This window comes from Microtus pennsylvanicus, chromosome 18 (assembly GCF_037038515.1).
Source record: "Microtus pennsylvanicus isolate mMicPen1 chromosome 18, mMicPen1.hap1, whole genome shotgun sequence".
In the NCBI taxonomy this organism is placed as follows: Eukaryota; Metazoa; Chordata; class Mammalia; order Rodentia; family Cricetidae; genus Microtus; species Microtus pennsylvanicus.
In genome coordinates, this window is record NC_134596.1 from 29,693,911 (window position 1) to 29,715,856 (window position 21,946).

Here is a 21,946-nt window from a genome sequence, read left to right on the forward strand (position 1 = left end):
CACATGCACATGAATGCATGTGAATGTGTTGTGCCCCACCCCCAACACACACACACACACACTCACTCACACACTCATACACACACACACACAAACGGGGGTGGGACATGCTTTTTACGACCCCTTAGCATTAGATCTACTCTCTCACCATGTGTGGAAGTGATGGATGCCATATTGTTAGCTCCAGGGGCTGGGCTGCCCAGCACATCTCCAGATCTTATTCACCCTGCAGAACTAAGTCCTTCTACTCATTCAGCAGTTCCCACTTCTCCCTCCCCGGTCCTGGGCTGTCACCATGAATTTGACTTCTTCAGGCACCTCACGGAGAGTCGTGCAGTGTTTGTCTTTCTGTGAATGATCTGTTCCACTTACTATACTGTCCATTTAGGTCCATTCATGTTCTCTCTGTCTGTCTGTCTCTGTCTGTCTCTGTCTCTGTCTCTGTCTCTGTCTCTCTCCCTCTCTCTCTCTGTCTGTCTCTGTCTCTGTCTCTGTCTCTCTCTCTCTCTCTCTCTCTCTCTCTCTCTCTCTCTCTCTCTCCCCCCTGGTGAGATGCCCAGACCAGAACCACACCTGGAACGGTATTGATGGAGTCCATCAGCTGCTCCACATCCGAGAAATCCAAGGTCTGGTCTTCAAACTCAGGCTGTGCAGAGAGCTCCACGTCTGTTTTGGTTTTTAGGAATTTCCCCAGCCTGTAGGTATACAAAGACATGGCCAGGGCCTGGGGAGTTGGCTCAGCAGTTAAGAGCACTGGCTGCTCTTCCAGAGGATCTAGGTTCAATTGCCAGTACTGACGTGGCAGCTCACAACCCTCTGTAACCCGGTCCCAGGGGATGTAACACCCTCTTCTGGCCTCTGTGGACACCAGATACACACACGGTCCACAGACCATGCAGACAAAACACTCACACGTGTTTTTTTTAAAAAAAAAAACACAAATTCACACAAAGATGGACGGGCTTTCTTCTTAGGGGTCATCTATAGTGCTAGGTTACTAGGAGGAAATGGGGGCCCCTTTGCCAAACTTGCATTTCTTCCCGTGCTTCTAGATTCTGCTATCTTATTTGATGATGGACCAGGAGGTTACCTCATCATAATCTTGTGGCTTTGACAAATCACAGAGATAAGCACTGGAAGGGAGGCAATGTTTACTTTGGCCCATGGTTTAAGTCCACGGTCAGGGGCTCCATTGTTCTTGGGCCCTGTGTGGAAGCATGGTGGAGGGAGGGGCAAAATGGAGGAAAGCTGTTTATTGTGGGCAGCCAGGAAGCAGAGAGAGGCAAGAAGGAGGGGCCAGGGACAAGGCTGCACCTCAAAGGCAAACCTCTAGTGACCACTTCCTTCCGCTAGGCCCCAACTCCTCATCTCCACCACTCCTCACTGTACCACAGAATTATAAACCCATCAAAGGATCCCCATCATGAAATGGGGGCTCTACTGATCCAGTCCTTTCCCCCAGAACCCTAATTTCTGAACACAGTTGCTCTGAGAACAAAGCCTTCGACCCATGAGCCTGTTAGAGAACACTTCCTATCCAAACCACCCATCACTGTCTAGGCCAGTGGTCCTCCACCTTCCTAACGCTGCGACCCTTTAATACAGTTCTCATGCTGTGGTGACTCCCGACCATAGAATTATTTTGTTGCTACCTCATAACTGTATTTTTGCTACTGTTACAGATTGTAATGTAAATATCTGTGTTTTCCATGGTCTCAGGAGACCCCTGTGAAAAGGCTGTTTGACCCCTCCCCAAAGGGATTGTGATCCACAGTTGAGAGACATTGGTCTAACCCTTCCCAGGGACGGGGAAGGGTTGGCCTAAGAATGAGGGGAAGTCCATCCTTCAGCAGGATGCAGATCCACATCTACTCCCACATCACCCCCCCATCCCCACAGGTACTTGGGGGTTCTACTCTGTAGCCTCGTACTCCCCATGGCCAGGAGCCCTCACGTTGCTGCTCCAGAGACTCTAGATGGATAGTCCTGCGTCTGCTCCCCAGCAGATGCGAGGCTTCTAAGTGGTGAAGGTGGAATTTGAAATCCAGCTCCATTTTTGCCAAAACATATGTATGTAGGCCCTGGCACTATTAAGTTCCCATGCTGCTCCCAGATGCTGTCTCACTAAGTTTGCACCGAGCTGGCCCTGTTTATAAACAGAGAAGGCGGGGCATTGCCTTGGAGCTGTCCACGGTCACTGTGGAAGCAGTGTTTCTGCTCTGCTGTGTCGGACTTGAAAACGTGCATGTTTTCCTCCACAGCATGATCAAGGCAGGAGGAGAGCTGGGAGCACGTTCCCAGTCCTCAGTTTCTCCCAGTGAAGCAAAGTTCCTGTGTGTGTGTGTGTGTGTGTGTGTGTGTGTGTGTGTGTGTGTGTGTGTGTGAGGGGGACCCGAGCACAGGCTTGCTGAGTGGGCCTCACCACACACATTCCCTTCCAGCCCAGAGATTCTAAGATTCAACTCCAAAGGGCCCTACTGTCCCCACTCTGCCATTCCCAAGTCAGTAGTGATTTATTTATAGGGTCACCGGAGCTGAAGAGGGAAGCCGATAACCCAGTGGAACCGAGTCTAGCAGGGAAAGGGGTGGAGACAGAAACTAGGTCAGGACAAACTATTACCTGTCAGTCATAGCCACTGCATCCTGAAAAGGAAGAGAAAATATTAAACCGGTTTAGGAAATATTTTTTCTCAGCAATATAATAATGTAATTTTTTTAAAGTTGGAAATTACAAAAAGGGGGGAATCACCCTAACAAACCCACCATCCTTGTGCATTTTCTTCAACACCCCTGCACCTCCTGGGTCACACAGGGTCCTCTGGACCACTGACTACAAAGAACTGCAAGGGATCGTTGCCTAGAAATGCCATTGTTTACTTAATGGTTCCTCTGTTGTAGGACCCACCACAGGTTTCCATCATCATAGGTAACGCATGTTTCCTACATCTGTATGTGAGATGCAGTGGCACCGCGGGACCACGGGCTCAAGAAGTTGAGCACTGGGTCCTCTCCGGCTCTTGCCGGATTGTTGTCCACCTTTATTTGGGGGTCTCTTACCATGATCAGGCTGAAAGGAGGTTTGGCTTTGAGGAGTAGCTGTGAGCTTGGACAACGAGGGGGTCATACTCAGCAGCTAAGATGACCCTGAAGACCTCTTTGCGAAACCACATCTGCCCCATAATCCCATGGGACCTTGCAAGATCTCTAAATGTGGTTGATATTCTCATAACTTCTTTACATGGGGTTTGGGCCAGATTTAATATGATCTGGATATAATTAAGGCTTAGATATTTTGTATTTTGGCATATGTATGAAGTTACAAAGCAAGATTTGCAACTGCCATCCTTGGCACAGGCCAATTTAAGGTACCTTATTAACCTGGACCAACTTTCTCCCAGAGACCCAAGAGAAGCTGCAAAAGCAACCAAGAAACTCTCATGGCACTGCCTTTGCCCACGTCCATGAGCAAGGGACAGAGGGACAAGGCTTGGAGTTACCTGGGGAGTGAGGGAAGTGAAGGGCCAGGTATCTCTGCCTGCTTGGCCACCAATCAAGTGATATGGAGAGATGGGGGGACAGCCTCACCCACGAACATAAGATAGATGTGGACCTCTGGGAGGAAACGGGGGGCTAGCCTACTCTAGGCTAGACCTGGGATTCCATCTCGGGGTTCTGACCCTTTCCTTTCTGTTTCAGCACGGGTGGGCTAGCCTACTCTAGGCTAGACCTGGGATTCCATCTCATGCTTCTGGCCCTTTCCTTTCTGTTTCAGCACAGGTGGGCTAGCCTACTCTAGGCTAGATGTGGGATTCCATCCCAGGGTTCTGTCCCTTTCCTTTCTGTTTCAGCACGGGTGGGCTAGCCTACTCTAGGCTACACCTGGGGTTCCATCTCACACTTCTGTCCCTTCCCTTTCTGTTTCAGCACGGACCTTTAGGAACTCCACCTTCTCTTGGTGACACATCTCCTCTATGGTTTCCATCAGCTCTCTACAGGCGTCCAGGTTTTCTCCGCAGGTGACCAGCTGTCCGTATAAAGCCTCCAGCTTCTCTTTCTTTTTCTCCCCTAGGGCTTGAATTTTTTCTTCATACTTTTGAGCGAGGGTTTCCAAGATCTCATTGTAATGTGACTCAAAGTTTTGCTCTTGTCTTCCGAAATTCTCCTGCAAGACAGTTGACCTCAGGCATCATTTTAGCGCATGTGCTGTGTTGGCTCGAGTCACTGGGGTCCTGAAGTTCTGTCTACTCCGAGCTGTTTTCACCCCTTCATTTTATCCTATCTCTTAGCAAGATGCTGGGGTGGCTGCTGGGGACGTGAAAACAGAGGAGATTCCTTCTGACATTCCCCAAAATGTCCTTTAATTACTTATTTAGTTAATGCATGTGAACAGGTGCGTGTACATACATGTGTGTGCATGTGGAAGTCAGAGGATAACCTCCGGTGTGTGTACATACATGTGTGTGCATGTGGAAGTCAGAGGATAACCTCCGGTGTACATACATGTGTGTGCGTGTGGAAGTCAGAGGATAACCTCCGGTGTGTGTACATACATGTGTGTGCATGTGGAAGTCAGAGGATAACCTCCGGTGTGTGTACATACATGTGTGTGCATGTGGAAGTCAGAGGATAACCTCCGGTGTGTGTACATACATGTGTGTGCATGTGGAAGTCAGAGGATAACCTCCGGTGTGTGTACATACATGTGTGTGCATGTGGAAGTCAGAGGATAACCTCCGGTGTGTGTACATACATGTGTGTGCATGTGGAAGTCAGAGGATAACCTCCGGTGTGTGTACATACATGTGTGTGCATGTGGAAGTCAGAGGATAACCTCCGGTGTGTGTACATACATGTGTGTGCATGTGGAAGTCAGAGGATAACCTCCGCTGTACATACATGTGTGTGCATGTGGAAGTGTACATACATGTGTGTGCATGTGGAAGTCAGAGGATAACCTCCGGTGTGTGTACATACATGTGTGTGCATGTGGAAGTCAGAGGATAACCTCCGGTGTGTGTACATACATGTGTGTGCATGTGGAAGTCAGAGGATAACCTCCGGTGTGTGTACATACATGTGTGTGCATGTGGAAGTCAGAGGATAACCTCCGGTGTGTGTACATACATGTGTGTGCATGTGGAAGTCAGAGGATAACCTCCGGTGTGTGTACATACATGTGTGTGCATGTGGAAGTCAGAGGATAACCTCCGGTGTGTGTACATACATGTGTGTGCATGTGGAAGTCAGAGGATAACCTCCGGTGTGTGTACATACATGTGTGTGCATGTGGAAGTCAGAGGATAACCTCCGGTGTGTGTACATACATGTGTGTGCATGTGGAAGTCAGAGGATAACCTCCGGTGTGTGTACATACATGTGTGTGCATGTGGAAGTCAGAGGATAACCTCCGCTGTACATACATGTGTGTGCATGTGGAAGTGTACATACATGTGTGTGCATGTGGAAGTCAGAGGATAACCTCCGGTGTGTGTACATACATGTGTGTGCATGTGGAAGTCAGAGGATAACCTCCGGTGTGTGTACATACATGTGTGTGCATGTGGAAGTCAGAGGATAACCTCCGGTGTGTGTACATACATGTGTGTGCATGTGGAAGTCAGAGGATAACCTCCGGTGTGTGTACATACATGTGTGTGCATGTGGAAGTCAGAGGATAACCTCCGGTGTGTGTACATACATGTGTGTGCATGTGGAAGTCAGAGGATAACCTCCGCTGTACATACATGTGTGTGCATGTGGAAGTGTACATACATGTGTGTGCATGTGGAAGTCAGAGGATAGCCTCCGGTGTGTGTACATACATGTGTGTGCGTGTGGAAGTAAGAGGATAGCCTCCGGTGTGTGTACATACATGTGTGTGCATGTGGAAGTCAGAGGATAACCTCCGGTGTGTGTACATACATGTGTGTGCATGTGGAAGTCAGAGGATAACCTCCGGTGTGTGTACATACATGTGTGTGCATGTGGAAGTCAGAGGATAACCTCTGGTGTACATACATGTGTGTGCATGTGGAAGTCAGAGGATAACCTCCGGTGTGTGTACATACATGTGTGTGCATGTGGAAGTCAGAGGATAACCTCCGGTGTGTGTACATACATGTGTGTGCATGTGGAAGTCAGAGGATAACCTCCGGTGTGTGTACATACATGTGTGTGCATGTGGAAGTCAGAGGATAACCTCCGGTGTGTGTACATACATGTGTGTGCATGTGGAAGTCAGAGGATAACCTCCGGTGTGTGTACATACATGTGTGTGCATGTGGAAGTCAGAGGATAACCTCTGGTGTACATACATGTGTGTGCATGTGGAAGTCAGAGGATAACCTCCGGTGTGTGTACATACATGTGTGTGCATGTGGAAGTCAGAGGATAACCTCCGGTGTGTGTACATACATGTGTGTGCATGTGGAAGTCAGAGGATAGCCTCCGGTGTGTGTACATACATGTGTGTGCATGTGGAAGTCAGAGGATAACCTCCGGTGTGTGTACATACATGTGTGTGCATGTGGAAGTCAGAGGATAACCTCCGGTGTGTGTACATACATGTGTGTGCATGTGGAAGTCAGAGGATAACCTCCGGTGTGTGTACATACATGTGTGTGCATGTGGAAGTCAGAGGATAACCTCCGGTGTGTGTACATACATGTGTGTGCATGTGGAAGTCAGAGGATAACCTCCGGTGTGTGTACATACATGTGTGTGCATGTGGAAGTCAGAGGATAACCTCCGGTGTGTGTACATACATGTGTGTGCATGTGGAAGTCAGAGGATAACCTCCGGTGTGTGTACATACATGTGTGTGCATGTGGAAGTCAGAGGATAACCTCCGGTGTGTGTACATACATGTGTGTGCATGTGGAAGTCAGAGGATAACCTCCGGTGTGTGTACATACATGTGTGTGCGTGTGGAAGTCAGAGGATAACCTCCGGTGTGTGTACATACATGTGTGTGCGTGTGGAAGTCAGAGGATAGCCTCCGGTGTGTGTACATACATGTGTGTGCGTGTGGAAGTCAGAGGATAGCCTCCGGTGTGTGTACATACATGTGTGTGCATGTGGAAGTCAGAGGATAGCCTCCGGTGTGTGTACATACATGTGTGTGCATGTGGAAGTCAGAGGATAACCTCCGGTGTACATACATGTGTGTGCATGTGGAAGTCAGAGGATAGCCTCCGGTGTCATCCAGAGTCTCTCACTGGCAGGGAGTGTGCCAATTAGGTTAGGCTGGCCAGCCAGTGTGCCCCAGAGATCTTCCTTTCTCTGCCCCCCAGCACTGGGATTACAAGCATATGTCGCCACACCTAGCTTTTCTATGTGGGTTCTCAGGGTCAAACTCGGGTCCTTGAACTTCACCAAGTGAGATCTGTGCTCCCCAGCCCTGAACAGCCTTGCCAGAAAGTGCTACCTTCCCTGGCACCATGTTGTAAACTTCACCCTGTTTCAGCTACCTCCTATTACCATAGCAACCAGCCTTGCAGCTCATCAATGGTTAATCAGCTTGTTGCTGGGAGCTTTGACTTGGAGGCAGAAGTGTTTGCCCTGGGAGAGGTCCGCCTGCCATTCCCCCCTGTGTTCTCACATCTCACGATATCTGTCCTCACTAACGGAGACGTGGACAAACCCCAGGAGTGTACCAACTCTGTTCACGGCAGCGAGGAGAGATTAGGACAGCAGAGAAGGAAGGGTTGTAGCAAATGCACTGCCTGGTGAATGAGGAAATGCTGGAAGAAGGATGTAGACAACGACTCTCACATGTGTGGCATTTATGAATGTGTTGGTTTTCTTGACATAGCATCCTATTAGGTGTCCCTGTATGGCACCCACTATGCAGGCAGGCTGGCCTGGAATTCACAGCAATCCTCTTGCCTTAGCTTTGCAAATGCTGGGATCACAGACATGCATCAACACACCTGGCTGATACCTACAGTATTTAAACTGGAGGCTCAGAGACTGGGAAACACTGAGTAGACAAGACAGATTTCCAGTATCCTTTCCTCACCCTGGAAGTAAACAGGAGTTCAGTGGTCTTTGACTGTTGCCACCTTCATGCAATTACAAGGATGTCTCTCAGAGCTATTACAAGCACCTACTGTGTGCTAAGACTCAGTCAGAATAGTGAGAGGGTCAAGCAGGAGATGAGTCTCTGGAGGAGAGAGCAGGAGGCCCCCAGCATCCTCACTGGAGATGAAGATACTTGGGTGTGGGAGTGTGACAGAAGGCATGGTCACAGAATGGAGTGTCAGCCGGGCGGTGGTGGCGCACGCCTTTAATCCCAGCACTCGGGAGGCAGAGGCAGGCGGATCTCTGTGAGTTCGAGGCCAGCCTGGTCTACAAGAGCTAGTTCCAGGACAGGAACCAAAAGCTACGGAGAAACCCTGTCTCGAAAAACCAAAAAAGAAAAAAAAAAGTTTGGTGTTTTGCCTGCATGTGTGTCCGCACACCACATGTGTGCAGTGCCCACAGAGGCCAGAAGGGGGCATTGGAGGCCCAGACCTAGAATTACAGGCTATTGTGAGCCACCTGGTAACCAATCTCAGGTCCTCTAGAAGAGTAACAGTGTTGTTAACCCTATAGTCATCTCTCCAGTCCTAGCACAGCAAGCCTGCCCTGACTGTCTCATTCCTGTCTCTCCTCCTGCCACCTTGTGTTTGGAAGGAGAAGAGCTCCCATCCTCCTCACGCCTTACACAGGAATAGTGGGACAGCTCTCTCCTCTTTAAGGCTGAGGGTGAAGAATGGATGTCTTGCAGTGTTTAACTAAAGCTGGCCAGGACAGAGGACGTACACTTGCTTTGTGGAGATTTAGAGTGTGCCCAGCTGGGCAACTAAGAACAGCTTCTGGCTTAATAATCTTGGTCCATGGATGAAGCACCTGCATTCTTCCCGTTTCAGGACAGGAAGAGAGCTGGCACTGAACGATGAGAAGTCCCTTTTGAGGCAATGCAGACACAGGGAATAGCTTAGCAACCCTGGACTCCACTTGTCTTGGGCTCTGCACACTCCTAGACTCCAAACAATGCACCTAGCAGCCTGTTAGCAATCTAGGATCCCTGTTTGCATAGAACTGCATGTATACATGCTCTAAACAATGGAGATAGTTACTCTTCTCTGCAATCCTTGATAACAAAAACACATCCTGGAACACAATCTAGGACTATGGGAAGGGGGCTGGTCTGGCCTAGACTGGATTTGGGTGCAAGCATATAAAGTCAGACTGTGTCCTCAAAGTGAACTTTCAGAGAGGAGAGAGCGCTGTGTTACCATCTTATGCTTCACATAATTGGGCGTGCATAATGATTAAAGTCAGATGCATCATGGGCAGGGGTATGGGCAGCAAGCAAGGGTTCATGTAATCTAAGCCTGTCGGTTGAAATAGCGAATTGCCCAAATTATAGCCCTAATGCCCAAACTCCTCTTCTTGAGCCCCATAAAGGGAACCCCCAAAACAATAATCAGGGCTCCTGAGTACTCTCACTCATGTGCCCTGTTGTCAACCTTTTGGTTTTTTCTTTCTTTGAGACAGGGTCTCTACAGCCCTGGCTGTCCTGAAACTCACTCTGCAGACCATATATACAATGGAATTGTTTACAAGAAAACGGATGCCGGTAGAGAGAATTCAATTAAGTGAATTAAGCTAGTCTCAGAAGACAAATACACATTCTCTCCCATTCGTGGTTCCTACATCTTACGTAGATTCATAAATCATGTATGCACATACGGCATGGAAGTGTCTGGGGAACAGAGAACATTAAGGGGTAGAGGAACAGGGAAGATAAAAGGGGAGTGGAGTTGGGGGAGTACTCTCAACACACATCATAAATGTGTGAGAATTCCTGATGTAACACAAAATGTATAATGAGTATTTTCACCCCTGACTGAATACGGCAACATGACGCCACCCTAAAGACCTAAAATGAAAAACTCCAGAGATGAAGGCAACAGCATGTCCCGCCATGTCTGGTGATACAGCAGGCCATCAGATGGTACCCTTGGGAATCTCAGGCTGAGCCCAAGAGCAGGAAAAGAAAGAAGAGGACAAAAACAACCAACCAAACACAAAGCCCACCAAGGGCAGGGGCCTGGGGAAGCGGCTCAGTTGGTAAAGTGCTTGCCATGTAGGCATGGAGGCCTGAGTCTGGATCTCCAGAACCTATATAAAAAACCAGGTGCAGCAGTGGTCCTATATAATCCCAACACTGAGGGCCGCTGAGACGGGAGTCTCCAGGTCTTGCTGGTCAGTCAAATTAGAGAGATCCAATTTCAGTCATAGATCCAGTCTCAGAAATAAGGTACCGAGTGACTGAGGAAGACACCCAAACTTGACCTCTGACCCTCACATGTATGAACATACATGTACATGTACACTTGTATACACAGGTGCACATGAACACACACATACCTTCCCCCACCCCATCCCAACTCTAAGGACAAAAAAACTGTTCAATTCACCATCTGGATGTGTTACCGTGGAGTCATCATTGTTAGAATAAAAAAAATCTAAACCCTGTGCAATTGGCACTTTGATTGGAAATTTTCTGCTTTATCTATCTATGCAATAAGCATGTATAACACACTTGCTTTGAAATATCCCATGCAGTAGGCCTGGAGATACACACACACCAGCCTCCCCCACCTAGAGGACACAGAGGACGTAGTAGGGGATGCAGACAAGTGACCATCACCTCTGTGGCTGCCCAGGGCTGGTGGGAGGCCTATGGGTAACCCCTCACATTCTAAGAGATAGCTTCCAGAGCTCGCTGGGACTGCCTGCTTGATGTGGCCACAGGCGGAAGCTGCACGTGTGATGAAGTCCCCAAGGACATTCTCACCTCCACTGTGATGAACACCTCCTCCAGGTGGCTAGCGAAATTTTCCATCTCGATAATCTGCTGCTCCAATCTGCACATGTTTTTGTGAATTTCATCCTGTGGAGCAGAACAAACAAGGCATTAATGCTATGCTTGCTCTAACGTCTTTAAATTTAAAAATATGCATATGGATGCTTGTCTGCATGTATGTCTGTACGCTGTGTGTGTGTGTGTGTGTGTGTGTGTGTGTGTGTGTAGCAGCCACAGAGGCCAGAAGAGGCCATCAGATCCCCTGGGACCACAGTTATAGGTTGTTGTGAGCTACCGTGTGGGTGCTGGGAATTGAACCCAAGTCCTCTACAAGGGGAGCCAGTGCTCCTAACCGCTGAGCCATCTCTCCATCCCCCCATTCCATGCCTGTAGAGGCATGTAGGATGCGTTCCCTGCTCGCCTCCCTGAGACACACATACCCTCTGCAGACAAAGATGGAAGGAGACCTGCTACCTTGGCGCTCTCCAGTGCTTTGTTGAGTGGCATAACTTCATGTCCCTCGTGTGCCTCCACATCCTTCTCAGCAGTTCTTACTGGCGTCTTGCAGGTGGCACAGAAGACATCAACAGGTTCTTCTTCTTCATCCTCCTCCTCTGGGATGACGTAGCATTCATACTCCTCGCTGGCACGGCCGTGCGTGTACCTGTAGGCTTCCCGGAGGTCTTGGCACTGACCGGGAAGGCCATAGCCCAGGTCCTCGGCCTCAGCTGCCTCACTAAGCCCCCAGTCTCTCTGCTCCCTGGTTGGGTCTCTCCTCCTCGGGCCATAAGGAGGATACTCCAGAGTCCCTAATCTGTGCTCATCAACAAACTCATCCCCTAACTCATGGTCATCTTCAAGTCCATATAAGTGGACGAGCTCGTCTACTTCCTTCGGGAGACTCTTGCTGTCCCCTGCCCCTCTCGGCTCACTGGTCAGTTCAGCCTGGTTTACTTTGCTCCTGATTCTGCCACTTTCTCCCGGGAAGAGCTGCAGTCTGTCCTCAGAGTCATACAGGTCCATGTGATAGAAGTGGAAGTCTGTGGGGGCCCTTGACCCGCCCAGCCCCAGCTCCTCCCCTGCGTCCTCCTCCATTGGTACAGAACAATCCTTCTCAGGCGGTCAGTGAATATTCTGAGTCCTAGGACACAGAAGAGATGGACGTCAGTTCCCAAGAAGGCATCAAAGGAGTTATAGTCCCAGTCCACATCATGGCAAACTAGTTCACCAAAGTGTCCGGGCTGGCAGTGACTCACAATTGCTCAACAATCACGAAAAACCCACGAGGCACCGGTGAGCCAAGGCTGGCTAGCAAGCATAGGGAGTTGAGACCCTGTTACAGAAAGGCAGTGGGGAGCACCACCCTGAACCAGAATCAACATGAAGACCTTGTCTCAATCCTCAGCCCTCACAAACCATGTAAGATGATAAATATTGATTATTTTAAGTAGTCAAGCTGTGGAATAATTTGTTATAAAATAATAGTATGTATGATACCAGCCTCAAAATAACCTTCTTTCCCTTCTGCTACCATTTCCCCCTCTCTTTTGTTCATGCTCAGGCTCCTTCAAAAGACGTCATTGATAATACCGATCTTTACACCACGGCATGTGTATATGGATGGGGCTTTCTACAGGGAATGTGGGCACGGACACTGAGGAGTTATCAGCTTTCAGATCCTCAGGTTTGTACTTAGTCTTTCTCAGAGCTGCTTTGCCCGGGAATGAGGCAGCATCTGAGGTTCTCTTTTCTCAACAGCGCTTCTCTTCTTTATTATAAAAGCAAAAATGTCTTTCTTGTTCATTCTGATTATTCCATTGCACAGTAGGCTTTCATTGCTTGGGAATTTGATAAGACCTCCAGGAGACTAGATGAAAGGACAATCTCAAGTCTCGGTATCGATGCTGAGAGTGAGTGACATTAATGAATGGGTAAGAACATTTTTTTTTCAAGGTAAGTGCTTTCCAGCTCTCTGCTTCCAACAAAATTGCAAGAGGATCTAATCAAGTTGTCAGCTGATACGTTATTTAAGATAAATGTTCATGGTAGGTCATTATATAATTTTGGCATATATTTCAGAAAGAGCAGGCAGAATGGAATGACATTATTATAAATTGCTTCCCTTCCCATCTACTTATACAAATGTATGATCACTCTGTGCTTGAATGGACAAGATTTAAAAAAATACAAACTCAGCCGGGCGGTGGTGGCGCACGCCTTTAATCCCAGCACTTGGGAGGCAGAGGCAGGCGGATCTCTGTGAGTTCGAGACCAGCCTGGTCTACAAGAGCTAGTTCCAGGACAGGCTCCAAAACCACAGAGAAACCCTGTCTCAAAAAACCAAAAAAAAACCAAAAAAAAAACAAACAAACTCTCATTCCTGTTACATTCTAGAAGGTGATATTTTCAAACTTGGGTTTGAGGTTTTTTTTAAAAACAGATCAAGTCCCACTCTTTCATTAAAAGATGCATTTTGGGGCTGGAGAGATGGCCCGGTCAGCAAAGCGCCTGCCACAGGAGCACGGGGACTGGAGCTCATTCAGGTCAGGTAAGAACCGGAAGCAGTTACACGTCTCTGTAACCCAGCACTGGGAGGTGGCAAAGGGACAGAGACAGGCGGATCTCATCAGCCAGCCTGACCCAGTCGAGGAGCTCCAGCTTCGGTGACAGTCCTTGTCTCAAAACATAAGGGGGAAAGCAATCAATGAAGGAACCTGACACCAACATCTGGCCTTACACACTCATGCCTATGTGTGCCCTTGCTCATATAAACACCCCCCCCCACATATTTCCATTTTATTTTTAAATTGTTTGCCAAAATTTGTAATGTCAAGTATTAGTGAGACCTTATTTTCCTGCAGTAGGAACGTCTGCTTAGCTGAGCATTCAGACATGCAGGACTGAGAAAACAGCTCACACCTCTTAGAAAAGACTGAACGGTCCTGTTGAGAATCCTCCACCACAGTGAGGAGTAAACCGAGCCAGGATGGACTGTGGTGAGGGGGACTGAGGTTAAGTTTCCAAGTCTTGGAGGCAGTTTTGGCCTTGGAAACCACTGAAGGGAGAAATGGACTTAGACACAGGTGAGGTGCACGGCAGCCTGGAGGTGCTGCTGATCCCTCAAAGACTTGGTATGTCAAAGCATGCTTTGTGTTAGAAATGTCATTTGTTGATCATCTATGATACTGTCTTCAAAAGATATGCACATAGGATTTGGGACCTAATTTTCTTATAATCACAAGTCTCTAAATAGTAAGTTCATTCTTCTACTGAATCAAGTTACCAACATAATTTTTAGTTGAATACTTGCTGTGAGCTCTGATTCATGGGGAAAGGGAGAGAATGAAGAAGAGGGCCCATCATCTGAAAATGAACCCGAGAGGATGAGCACAGAGCCCTGCTCCAGGGGCCACATCTCAGACAACAGCAGCAGCAAGTCGAGGTTAGCCTGTAGTCACCCCACCTGGGCCCCTGGCTCTTAGGGATGACCAGGAAGTCCTCACTCTCAGGGGGATCCTGGGACTCTTTGCCAGCCCTGCTGGCATCACCGTGTGCCTGGACTATAGTGCTGGGTCTCATCCATTGCTTTGGCACTGGCTGTGCCTGGGGCTGGCAAAGTGTGGATGCCACAGAACAGGACACCACCAGGTGCTAGACACAAGGCACGAGACACCGGCCCTGCTCTTGAGATGACCCAGACAATCAAGTGATTATCATGCCATCTGAGGCTGGGGCCTGACTTCTCAGAGATGCTTCCTTCACTCTCTCCTGGTACTCCAGGTCTCTTCTCCCCTTAAGACTTAAGTCCCATAGACTAAAATCACAGTTTCTCCCTGAGGCTCCAATATCACACCTTAGTGTTGCTCTGTAGGCAGAATTTTTCTTTGAAGCCATCTTTTCTCCAGTCTTCTGACTGTGGGCCCCACGGCTCTTGGCGCTGGGTATCTGCCTGACATAGGCACTTAGATGTGTAGGCAGCCATCTTGAAGGCTCAATCACAGGCCGGTCTCAGCTCTTCTGGACCCTGACGCAGTCCCCATCTCCTAGTGTTTCACTCTCAAAGTGACAGCACACACCTTCGCTAGCAGACTTCTATGCTCCTTTGACCCCTTTCAGTATCTCCCGGTTAAATCTCACTCAGGGTCTTTCTGTTCAGAGCTTCTTTCTTCCTTCTTCCTTCTCTGCCTCTCCTCAGCCACCTACCTCCCCTACCCAGCCAGTGCCTGCCTCATCCTTCATGAAGACCAGCTGTAATGATTTCAGCCACATAAGACTGATACTTCCGGGTTCTAGGAGTCATGCAGGTACAGACAAGCCCTCAGGCAGAAGTATCTAATGGCCCATGCATGACCCACGTGTGCACATGAATGGTTACATCCACATATGACTCAGCTAAGCCCTTGCGTGCATGCATGAGCCCCGTCATCTGCGTATGACATAGCCATGTCAACCCCCTGTGCACATGCGCCAGGCAGGTTTTAAAAGCTGAGCATGCCACCTCTCTCTCTCTCTCTCTCTCTCTCTCTCTCTCTCTCTCTCTCTCTCTCTCTCACACACACACACACACACACACACACACACACACACACACACACCTTCTCCCTTTCCCAAGGCCACTGCTCTCTAGATTCTATCTCTGAGACACTCTAACTGTGTGACATCACAAAACTACCTCTCTAGACCTCCCTTTCACGGACTATAATACATGGCTATAAGCCAGGCTGGTTAATTAGTGATCTATCTCAGAAGGTTGGCATTTGATGCAATAATGTAAGTATGTGAACGGTTGTATACATTGCTTTGCTCAAATTAAGCGGTCTACAAACATCCAATGCTTTTATTCTTGTGTTAATATTATTTGGACCAGCATCTACCACCTTGGCCAATTCAGAAGCCTCCTACCTGGACTCCTTGGAGAGTGAGGACCAGGGATGGGGAGTGAAAGGCCACAGCAGTGTGGAGTCAGCTGCTGACTGCACGTTTGCCCCGTGAGAGCCACTGATTGGAGGAGGCTGACTACCCTCATGTTCAGCTAGAGACATTACCTAATGAGATCACTGTTAACCTCACAAAAACGTCCCAGTGGCCTAGGCAGAGATGCTCTTCTAGGGTTGGAGGGCCTCTAATTCAATTTCTAGATTTTAATATGTCAAGACTGAGTTTGGGGGAGGACAAGGGGCTTTTTTATGTCTGGGCTCCTCTGCATCTCATTGTGTGCTAGCCACCAATCCAGTGAGAGCTGACAGCCTATCTTAGGCTTACCATGCCTTGGAGGATAAGCTCTCTAAAAATAACCTTACACCTCCATGTGTGTGTGTGTGTGTGTGTGTGTGTGTGTGTGTGTGTGTGTGTGAGAGAGAGAGAGAGAGAGAGAGAGAGAGAGAGAGAGAGAGAGAGAGAGAGAGAGAGAGAATTCTGTATTATTCAGAGATCTTGACCAGAAACACTTGCAACTCGAAGATAGAGCTCAAAGTACCACCACATCGAGGCGTGGAGAAGATTCCAACAAGACCGGCATTCCATAACTCACAAGCTAATAAGAGCGCAGCCTTCCACGCCAGCATCTGCTCTCTGAGTGTGAATGTCACCTGGTCTGCATGCTCAGCAGTGAAGTACGAATTCTGCAGCACAACCCCCAGCACACAGGTCCCCTTGGCTCCTGCACTTCTTAAATCTCCTAATGGAGTCAGAATGGGGGGGGGGGCACTGACCACAAATCACCATTTCATAATGTCTGAAATAGGGCAGTGAAGCAATAAACCTATATAAACAGTCTACACTGCACGTAGTATTGCAGACTCTTCCTCTCTCTGCTTGTGGGCTGGAGCACTGGCTCAGCTCTTAATCGTGCTTGCTGCTCTTGCAGAGGATCCAAGTTTGGTTCCTGCCACACACACCAGGCTGCTCTCACTGCCTGGGACTCCAGCTTGACCAGGTTCTGACACCTTTGGCCTGTACTCGTGTACATACCCACATGCACACACACACATCAACATATCACTGAAAAATCTCTTTAAAAAGAAGACATTCGTTTAAGCCTTATTGTGAGATGTGTCTTAGATGATTTAATTGGAAAAAATCTCCTTGCTTTTTTTTTTTTCCTTTTAACCTTCTAGGGAGCCTGGGCACATCTGAGAATCTACTGAAAATAATTCCCTAGGGGTGCCACCGTAACGGGATGGACATCATCCTGCATGTAATAAGTGCTTGTCTGCACAGCTCCTAGCGAACCCCCAAGTGCAGCTAAAGAAAATTTGCCTTGCCGGGGCGGTGGTGGCGCACGCCTTTAATCCCAGCACTCAGGAGGCAGAGGCAGGTGGATCTCTGTGAGTTCGAGACCAGCCTGGTCTACAAGAGCTAGTTCCAGGACAGGCTCCAAAACCACAGAGAAACCCTGTCTCTAAAAACCAAAAAAAAAAGAAAAAAAAGAAAAAGAAAATTTGCCTTTCAATGTTAGCTGTATAGGACGGCAAAGGTGGTTCTGACCAGTTTCCCAGGCCCAGCGCAGACCCCAAGCTTTCCTCAAGGACAGGCCGCCTACAGCTCACGCGGAAAACATCAATGTTTGAATCAAAGCGTGGAGATAACGAGTTTTGAGAAGGCATTGGCAGATTCCAATTTAAAAGTATTTATCAACACAATACCGTAGCCAGAGCTCCAAAGCGTTCTAGCAAATGGGCCCCGCACTTAAAACACCTGATGGACACTGGTCAAGAATCATCAGCTTCTCCCAAGTTTTAAGAGACTTTTCATGCCTGTTACCATCTTCAGGCAATGTGAATCCTTGCAGATTCAAGAAGGCATGGAAAACATTGCCCCTGTCCGGTGCAGTTTCGTAGCGTCCTATGACAGCCCTTCCCAGCTAAGGGAAAGACGGCGCATTAACACAGCGACTGTGTTAGCACAGTGAGATAATACGGTTTACACACAAAATATAATTATCCCCAAACTTGCCTGCTCATTTAGGGGCCCATACACACGTCCTTTATCTCCGAGGTCCTAGGTTTCTGCTGGAAAACTGGATTTCTCTGTTCAGCCAGCTCCCCTTCCTGGTGACCTCTGGCTGCTCTGCAGGCTGGCCTTGCCTAGTCCACCCTGCGAAGTGGGGTGCCAAAGCTGGATGGTAATATGAGCTAGCTCCCACCACAAATAGCAACAGGGTTGCCGTGAGTGGCAGTCCAAATATAGACCTGCCACAGCAGCCTGGCCACTGCCTACCACTCCAGTGTCACCAGGAGCAATCACATGCTTTGCTCTGAAGGACTTCATTTACAGACCCAGGACTCAGATGGCTGGTCATGTGTAGAGGGCTGGAGTTGCTAAGGCCAGGCCAGAATGGAAATGCCCGCAAGTCCTGAGACTGTGACTTCTACCTGGGTTTTCTCAAAGTATTTTGTGTACACAACTCTTCCGTCATCCTTTGCAGTTTGGGAAGTGTTCCCCTCTCTCTGAATGAAGAACTAGTAAAGCCTGTGATTTCTGTTCCTTCTTAAGTGACACACTATTAAGTCTCTTCAAAGTCAGCAACTGAGCAGCCAGTTCTAGAGATTTATTTAAAGGTCAAACCTAGTTAATGGAGCATCAACATCTCTCTTCTGTAGCTTGGTCCTCTTTAGCAGGATTCCTGTCTCAGGAGAGTGAGATGGGCCTCTCCTCCCCACACTGAGAGCAGAGGCCTGGATGTGAGGGGGGGGTGAAGGTGACTAGCTGGCTGTTTGAGTGGCTGTCACAACTGATGCTAACACGGCCGTGGGGCCTGTCTCACTCTCAGCCATGATACCCTCATGTCTAGAGAAACCCACTGTGAAGAGCCCTCCCCTGAAGTTCCCACAACCTGGCAGACAGCCCTTCTCTCCCCAGAAGTCTGCTTTATTCCTCTCCAAAGTCATCTGGTGTCCCACCACCAGTGAGTTCTCCTTTGTGGAGGTGGCATTTGGGAACAGGAACTAGGTTACTCCTTGGTGTCGCTCTCATCTGTTGGCCCCATCTTTGCTCCCAGCAAGCCCTAAGCTGCAAGTGAATCAAATAAGTCTCCCTACCCCCACCAACACAGCTCATTTTCTCTTCTGGAGCTCTCTCTCCAGCAGGAGCAAACACAGCTCCCTAAAGGGGCCATTTGAGGACCAATCTCTGGGCACCAGGTGGAGGGGCTATGGGGAAAAAGGGGCCTGAAGTGGAGGGGCCGTGGATGGAGGGGGCACAGGATTGGGGGCATGGGTAGAAGGGCACAGGGTGGCGGAAGCATGACCTACCTTCTCCAACCTGACATCTCCCCCCAGAGAGTCTGTCTCACTGCTCCTATCCCAGATAGAATTTTTTTTCTACTCAGGCCTTAATTTTTTTCCCAATCATTTGAGAGGCCCAAGAAGTGTGACTCAGGCTCTAAACAAACCCTTTGCCTTGAGTATCATTAGGTGATGAGGAAGGACGGAACGCAGGCAAAAGAACACTCGAGTCATGACAGAGGCTATCAAGCTGACTGTATTTCTCGTTCCGAATCTGTCACACTCTTCTTTTGCTGTGGTGGGTATGTATAAGCATGTAATTGGTACTGAAAGGGGAAGAGGCTAAGCTGAGCTCCATGCCTTCTGAATGGCCATTCTGAGTCTATAGGAGTTTGTCGAGATGTATGCAGAGTTTGAGACTACGGGAAGAATGATTTCCTTTGGAAGTCTGTATGTGGTTATTTGATCTGGGGGTTTTGTATTTATGGTTTTGGCTGCTTCAGTATATATATATATATATATATATATATATATATATATATATCATGTCATTACTTCAGTATATCCAAAAATATTAGAAACAAAATGAAAAAAATTATCTGAACTTGGTGGCTCTTGCCACCCGTAATCTGGGAATTTGGGAGACCGAGGCAGGAGGATCACTGAAGTTCAAGGACAGCCAGGGCTAAGTGGAAAAACCCAAACAGATAAAACAGAAAGTTTTAAAAAAAACCCATCAAGAAGGATAGACAAGGGCTGGAGAGATGGCTCAGCGGTTAAGAGCACTGCCTGCTCTTCCAAAGGTCCTGAGTTCAATTCCCAGCAACCACATGGTGGCTCAAAACCATCTGTAATGAGATCTGGTGCCCTCTTCTGGCCTGTAGACAGAATACTGAGAATACTGTATACATAATAAATAAATAAATCTTAAAAAAAAAGAAGGATAGACAAGCTATTCATCACTTCATACTGCTATGTTTTTGGTTTTTGATGTGGGGCCGGGGATTGACCTAAAGCCTGAAGTATACTTAGCATACGCCATACCAATGAGCTACCTTCAGCCCCATATAGTTTTGTTTAGATGAGCAGAAACTTGAAATGAATCTATTTTTAATTAATATGATTTATTAGGTAATTGTGATACAGCAACTCAATATTTGCAAGTATTAAGCAATGACATAGGTGCCTTCTGTTTTGGGAACCAGGGTCCATGCTAAACACATCTTTAGCGCCAGGTCACATATCCTTAGCCTCACGCCTGCATTTTTTTAATGTGGATGTGCCCATGATATGTTAAAATACATATTAAATGGAAAAATATAAAATATCATTCCATTCCAAGTACACACACACACACACTGTATTAACATCTAGGTTCTTCAGAGAAAACAAACCTACAGGATGTTTATATAATTGAGAAATTTATTTTGAGGAATTGGCTCATATGATTATGAAGGCTTCTGCTGCTAGCAAGCTAAAGAGGACCTAGGAGGGCTGATGATGTGGTGAAAATAAGGAGGACAAAGATCCCAGTTTGAATCTGAAGGAAGGTCAAAGCTTGGCATCCAGCACCAAGGCTCTCTATATAGAGTCCAGATAGAAAAGGACCCCTCCCCCTTGGAAAAAAAAAACAAGCGTGTGCTCAGGCAGCAGTCATGATCAAGGTGTGGCCAAGTTGACCCTTATCTCCAGGTCCTCCCCAACAGGTCGTGTTGTCAAGTAGAGTGAATTAAATACTTGTAAAGGGTGGTGAAGCTTCCTCAGCAAAAATAATAAGACTGTTGCTTATATAATAAAGGTGTTTATGGGTATGTCTGTTGTTCTTGGATTCTAAGGTGACAGGTTTAAGACAAGGCATCGTTAGGAGCCTTGCAAGCCCGTGTGAGGAAATGATTTTTAGCCAAAGCACTTTCTTCAGGGTTGTTACAATACGCCAGAAGGCAGGTTTTCCATAGCGAAAGGGTCTTGCTTAGCCCTAGAGGAGATGTACTGTAGATAAGCTCCCTTTCTAGGTCTCAGTTTCCTTGCCATCGAGATAAAACTGGAATAGATTATATTTAAGCACGCTGAGTTGCCAGCCAGGAGGCTTGGAAAGCAGAAATCCTCAATATACCAAAACCACCGCGGACACTCAGTAAAGGCTTGCAAACTTGGCAAAAATAAATGTGCCTGCGATTCAGTTCTTTTTTGTTGTTGTTGTTTTGTTTCTTTTTTTTATTTTTTCGAGACAGGTTTTCTCTGTAGCTTTCAAGCCTGTCCTGAAACTAGCTCTTGTAAATCGGGCTGGCCTCAATCTCATAGAAATCCACCTGCCTCTGTGCTGGGATTAAAGGCGTGCGCCACCACCGCCCGGAGCTACTCTCAGTTCTTAACACCCACAGGCAGTCAATAACTGCTGAGTTCAAATGAAAGTTTGATCACACCAGCATATTTGTGGCAGGAGCCACATCCTTAACAGGGTCCTGCTGAAGGAAATTGTCATTTAGTGTAGAGAACTAAGACTAATAACTAGTGTAGAGAGATGGCTCACAGGCTAAGAGCACTTACTGCTTATACAGAGCACCTGCAGTTCGGGTCCCAGTTCCTTAGGGGGCTCACAGCTGCTTAAACTTTTCCTGAGCTTGGGGGATCTGACGCCCTCTTCTGGTACCGGTACTCAGGAGCAACGTCGTCCTGTCCCTACACACACGAGATTAAAAGTAAAATCTCTGCCAATCACGACGGGGTGTGCCTTTAATTCTCGCACTCAAGAGCCTCAGGCTGTGGACCTAAAAGTTCAAGGCCAGCTTGGTTTACTTGGTGAGTTCAAGGTTAACCCGGGGTAAAAGGGAAACCGGGTCTCCCCCTCCCCCCCAAAGACTTT

The 21,946-nt window shown here is 47.9% G+C and overlaps 1 protein-coding gene and 1 long non-coding RNA gene across 2 annotated transcripts in view; one reads left to right on the top strand and one right to left on the bottom strand.

Annotated features, from left to right (window-relative positions):
• Positions 1–17,094, top strand: part of LOC142837281 (uncharacterized) — a 46,861-nt gene extending 29,767 nt beyond the window's left edge. The window contains exons 4-5 of the long non-coding RNA XR_012908242.1: positions 12,420–12,542; positions 12,684–17,094. This is a non-coding gene — a long non-coding RNA (uncharacterized LOC142837281). The remainder of the gene's footprint in view (positions 1–12,419; positions 12,543–12,683) is intronic.
• Fsd2 (fibronectin type III and SPRY domain containing 2) overlaps positions 1–17,947 on the bottom strand; it is a 40,259-nt gene extending 22,312 nt beyond the window's left edge. The window contains exons 1-6 of the mRNA XM_075952286.1: positions 17,813–17,947; positions 11,333–11,999; positions 10,850–10,945; positions 3,932–4,162; positions 2,621–2,643; positions 574–695 (exon numbers count right to left, since the gene is read on the bottom strand). Coding sequence (XP_075808401.1) covers positions 574–695; positions 2,621–2,643; positions 3,932–4,162; positions 10,850–10,945; positions 11,333–11,953 — 1,093 coding nt within the window. The 5' untranslated portion in view covers positions 11,954–11,999; positions 17,813–17,947. The remainder of the gene's footprint in view (positions 1–573; positions 696–2,620; positions 2,644–3,931; positions 4,163–10,849; positions 10,946–11,332; positions 12,000–17,812) is intronic.
• Between the last annotated feature and the right edge of the window lie 3,999 nt (positions 17,948–21,946).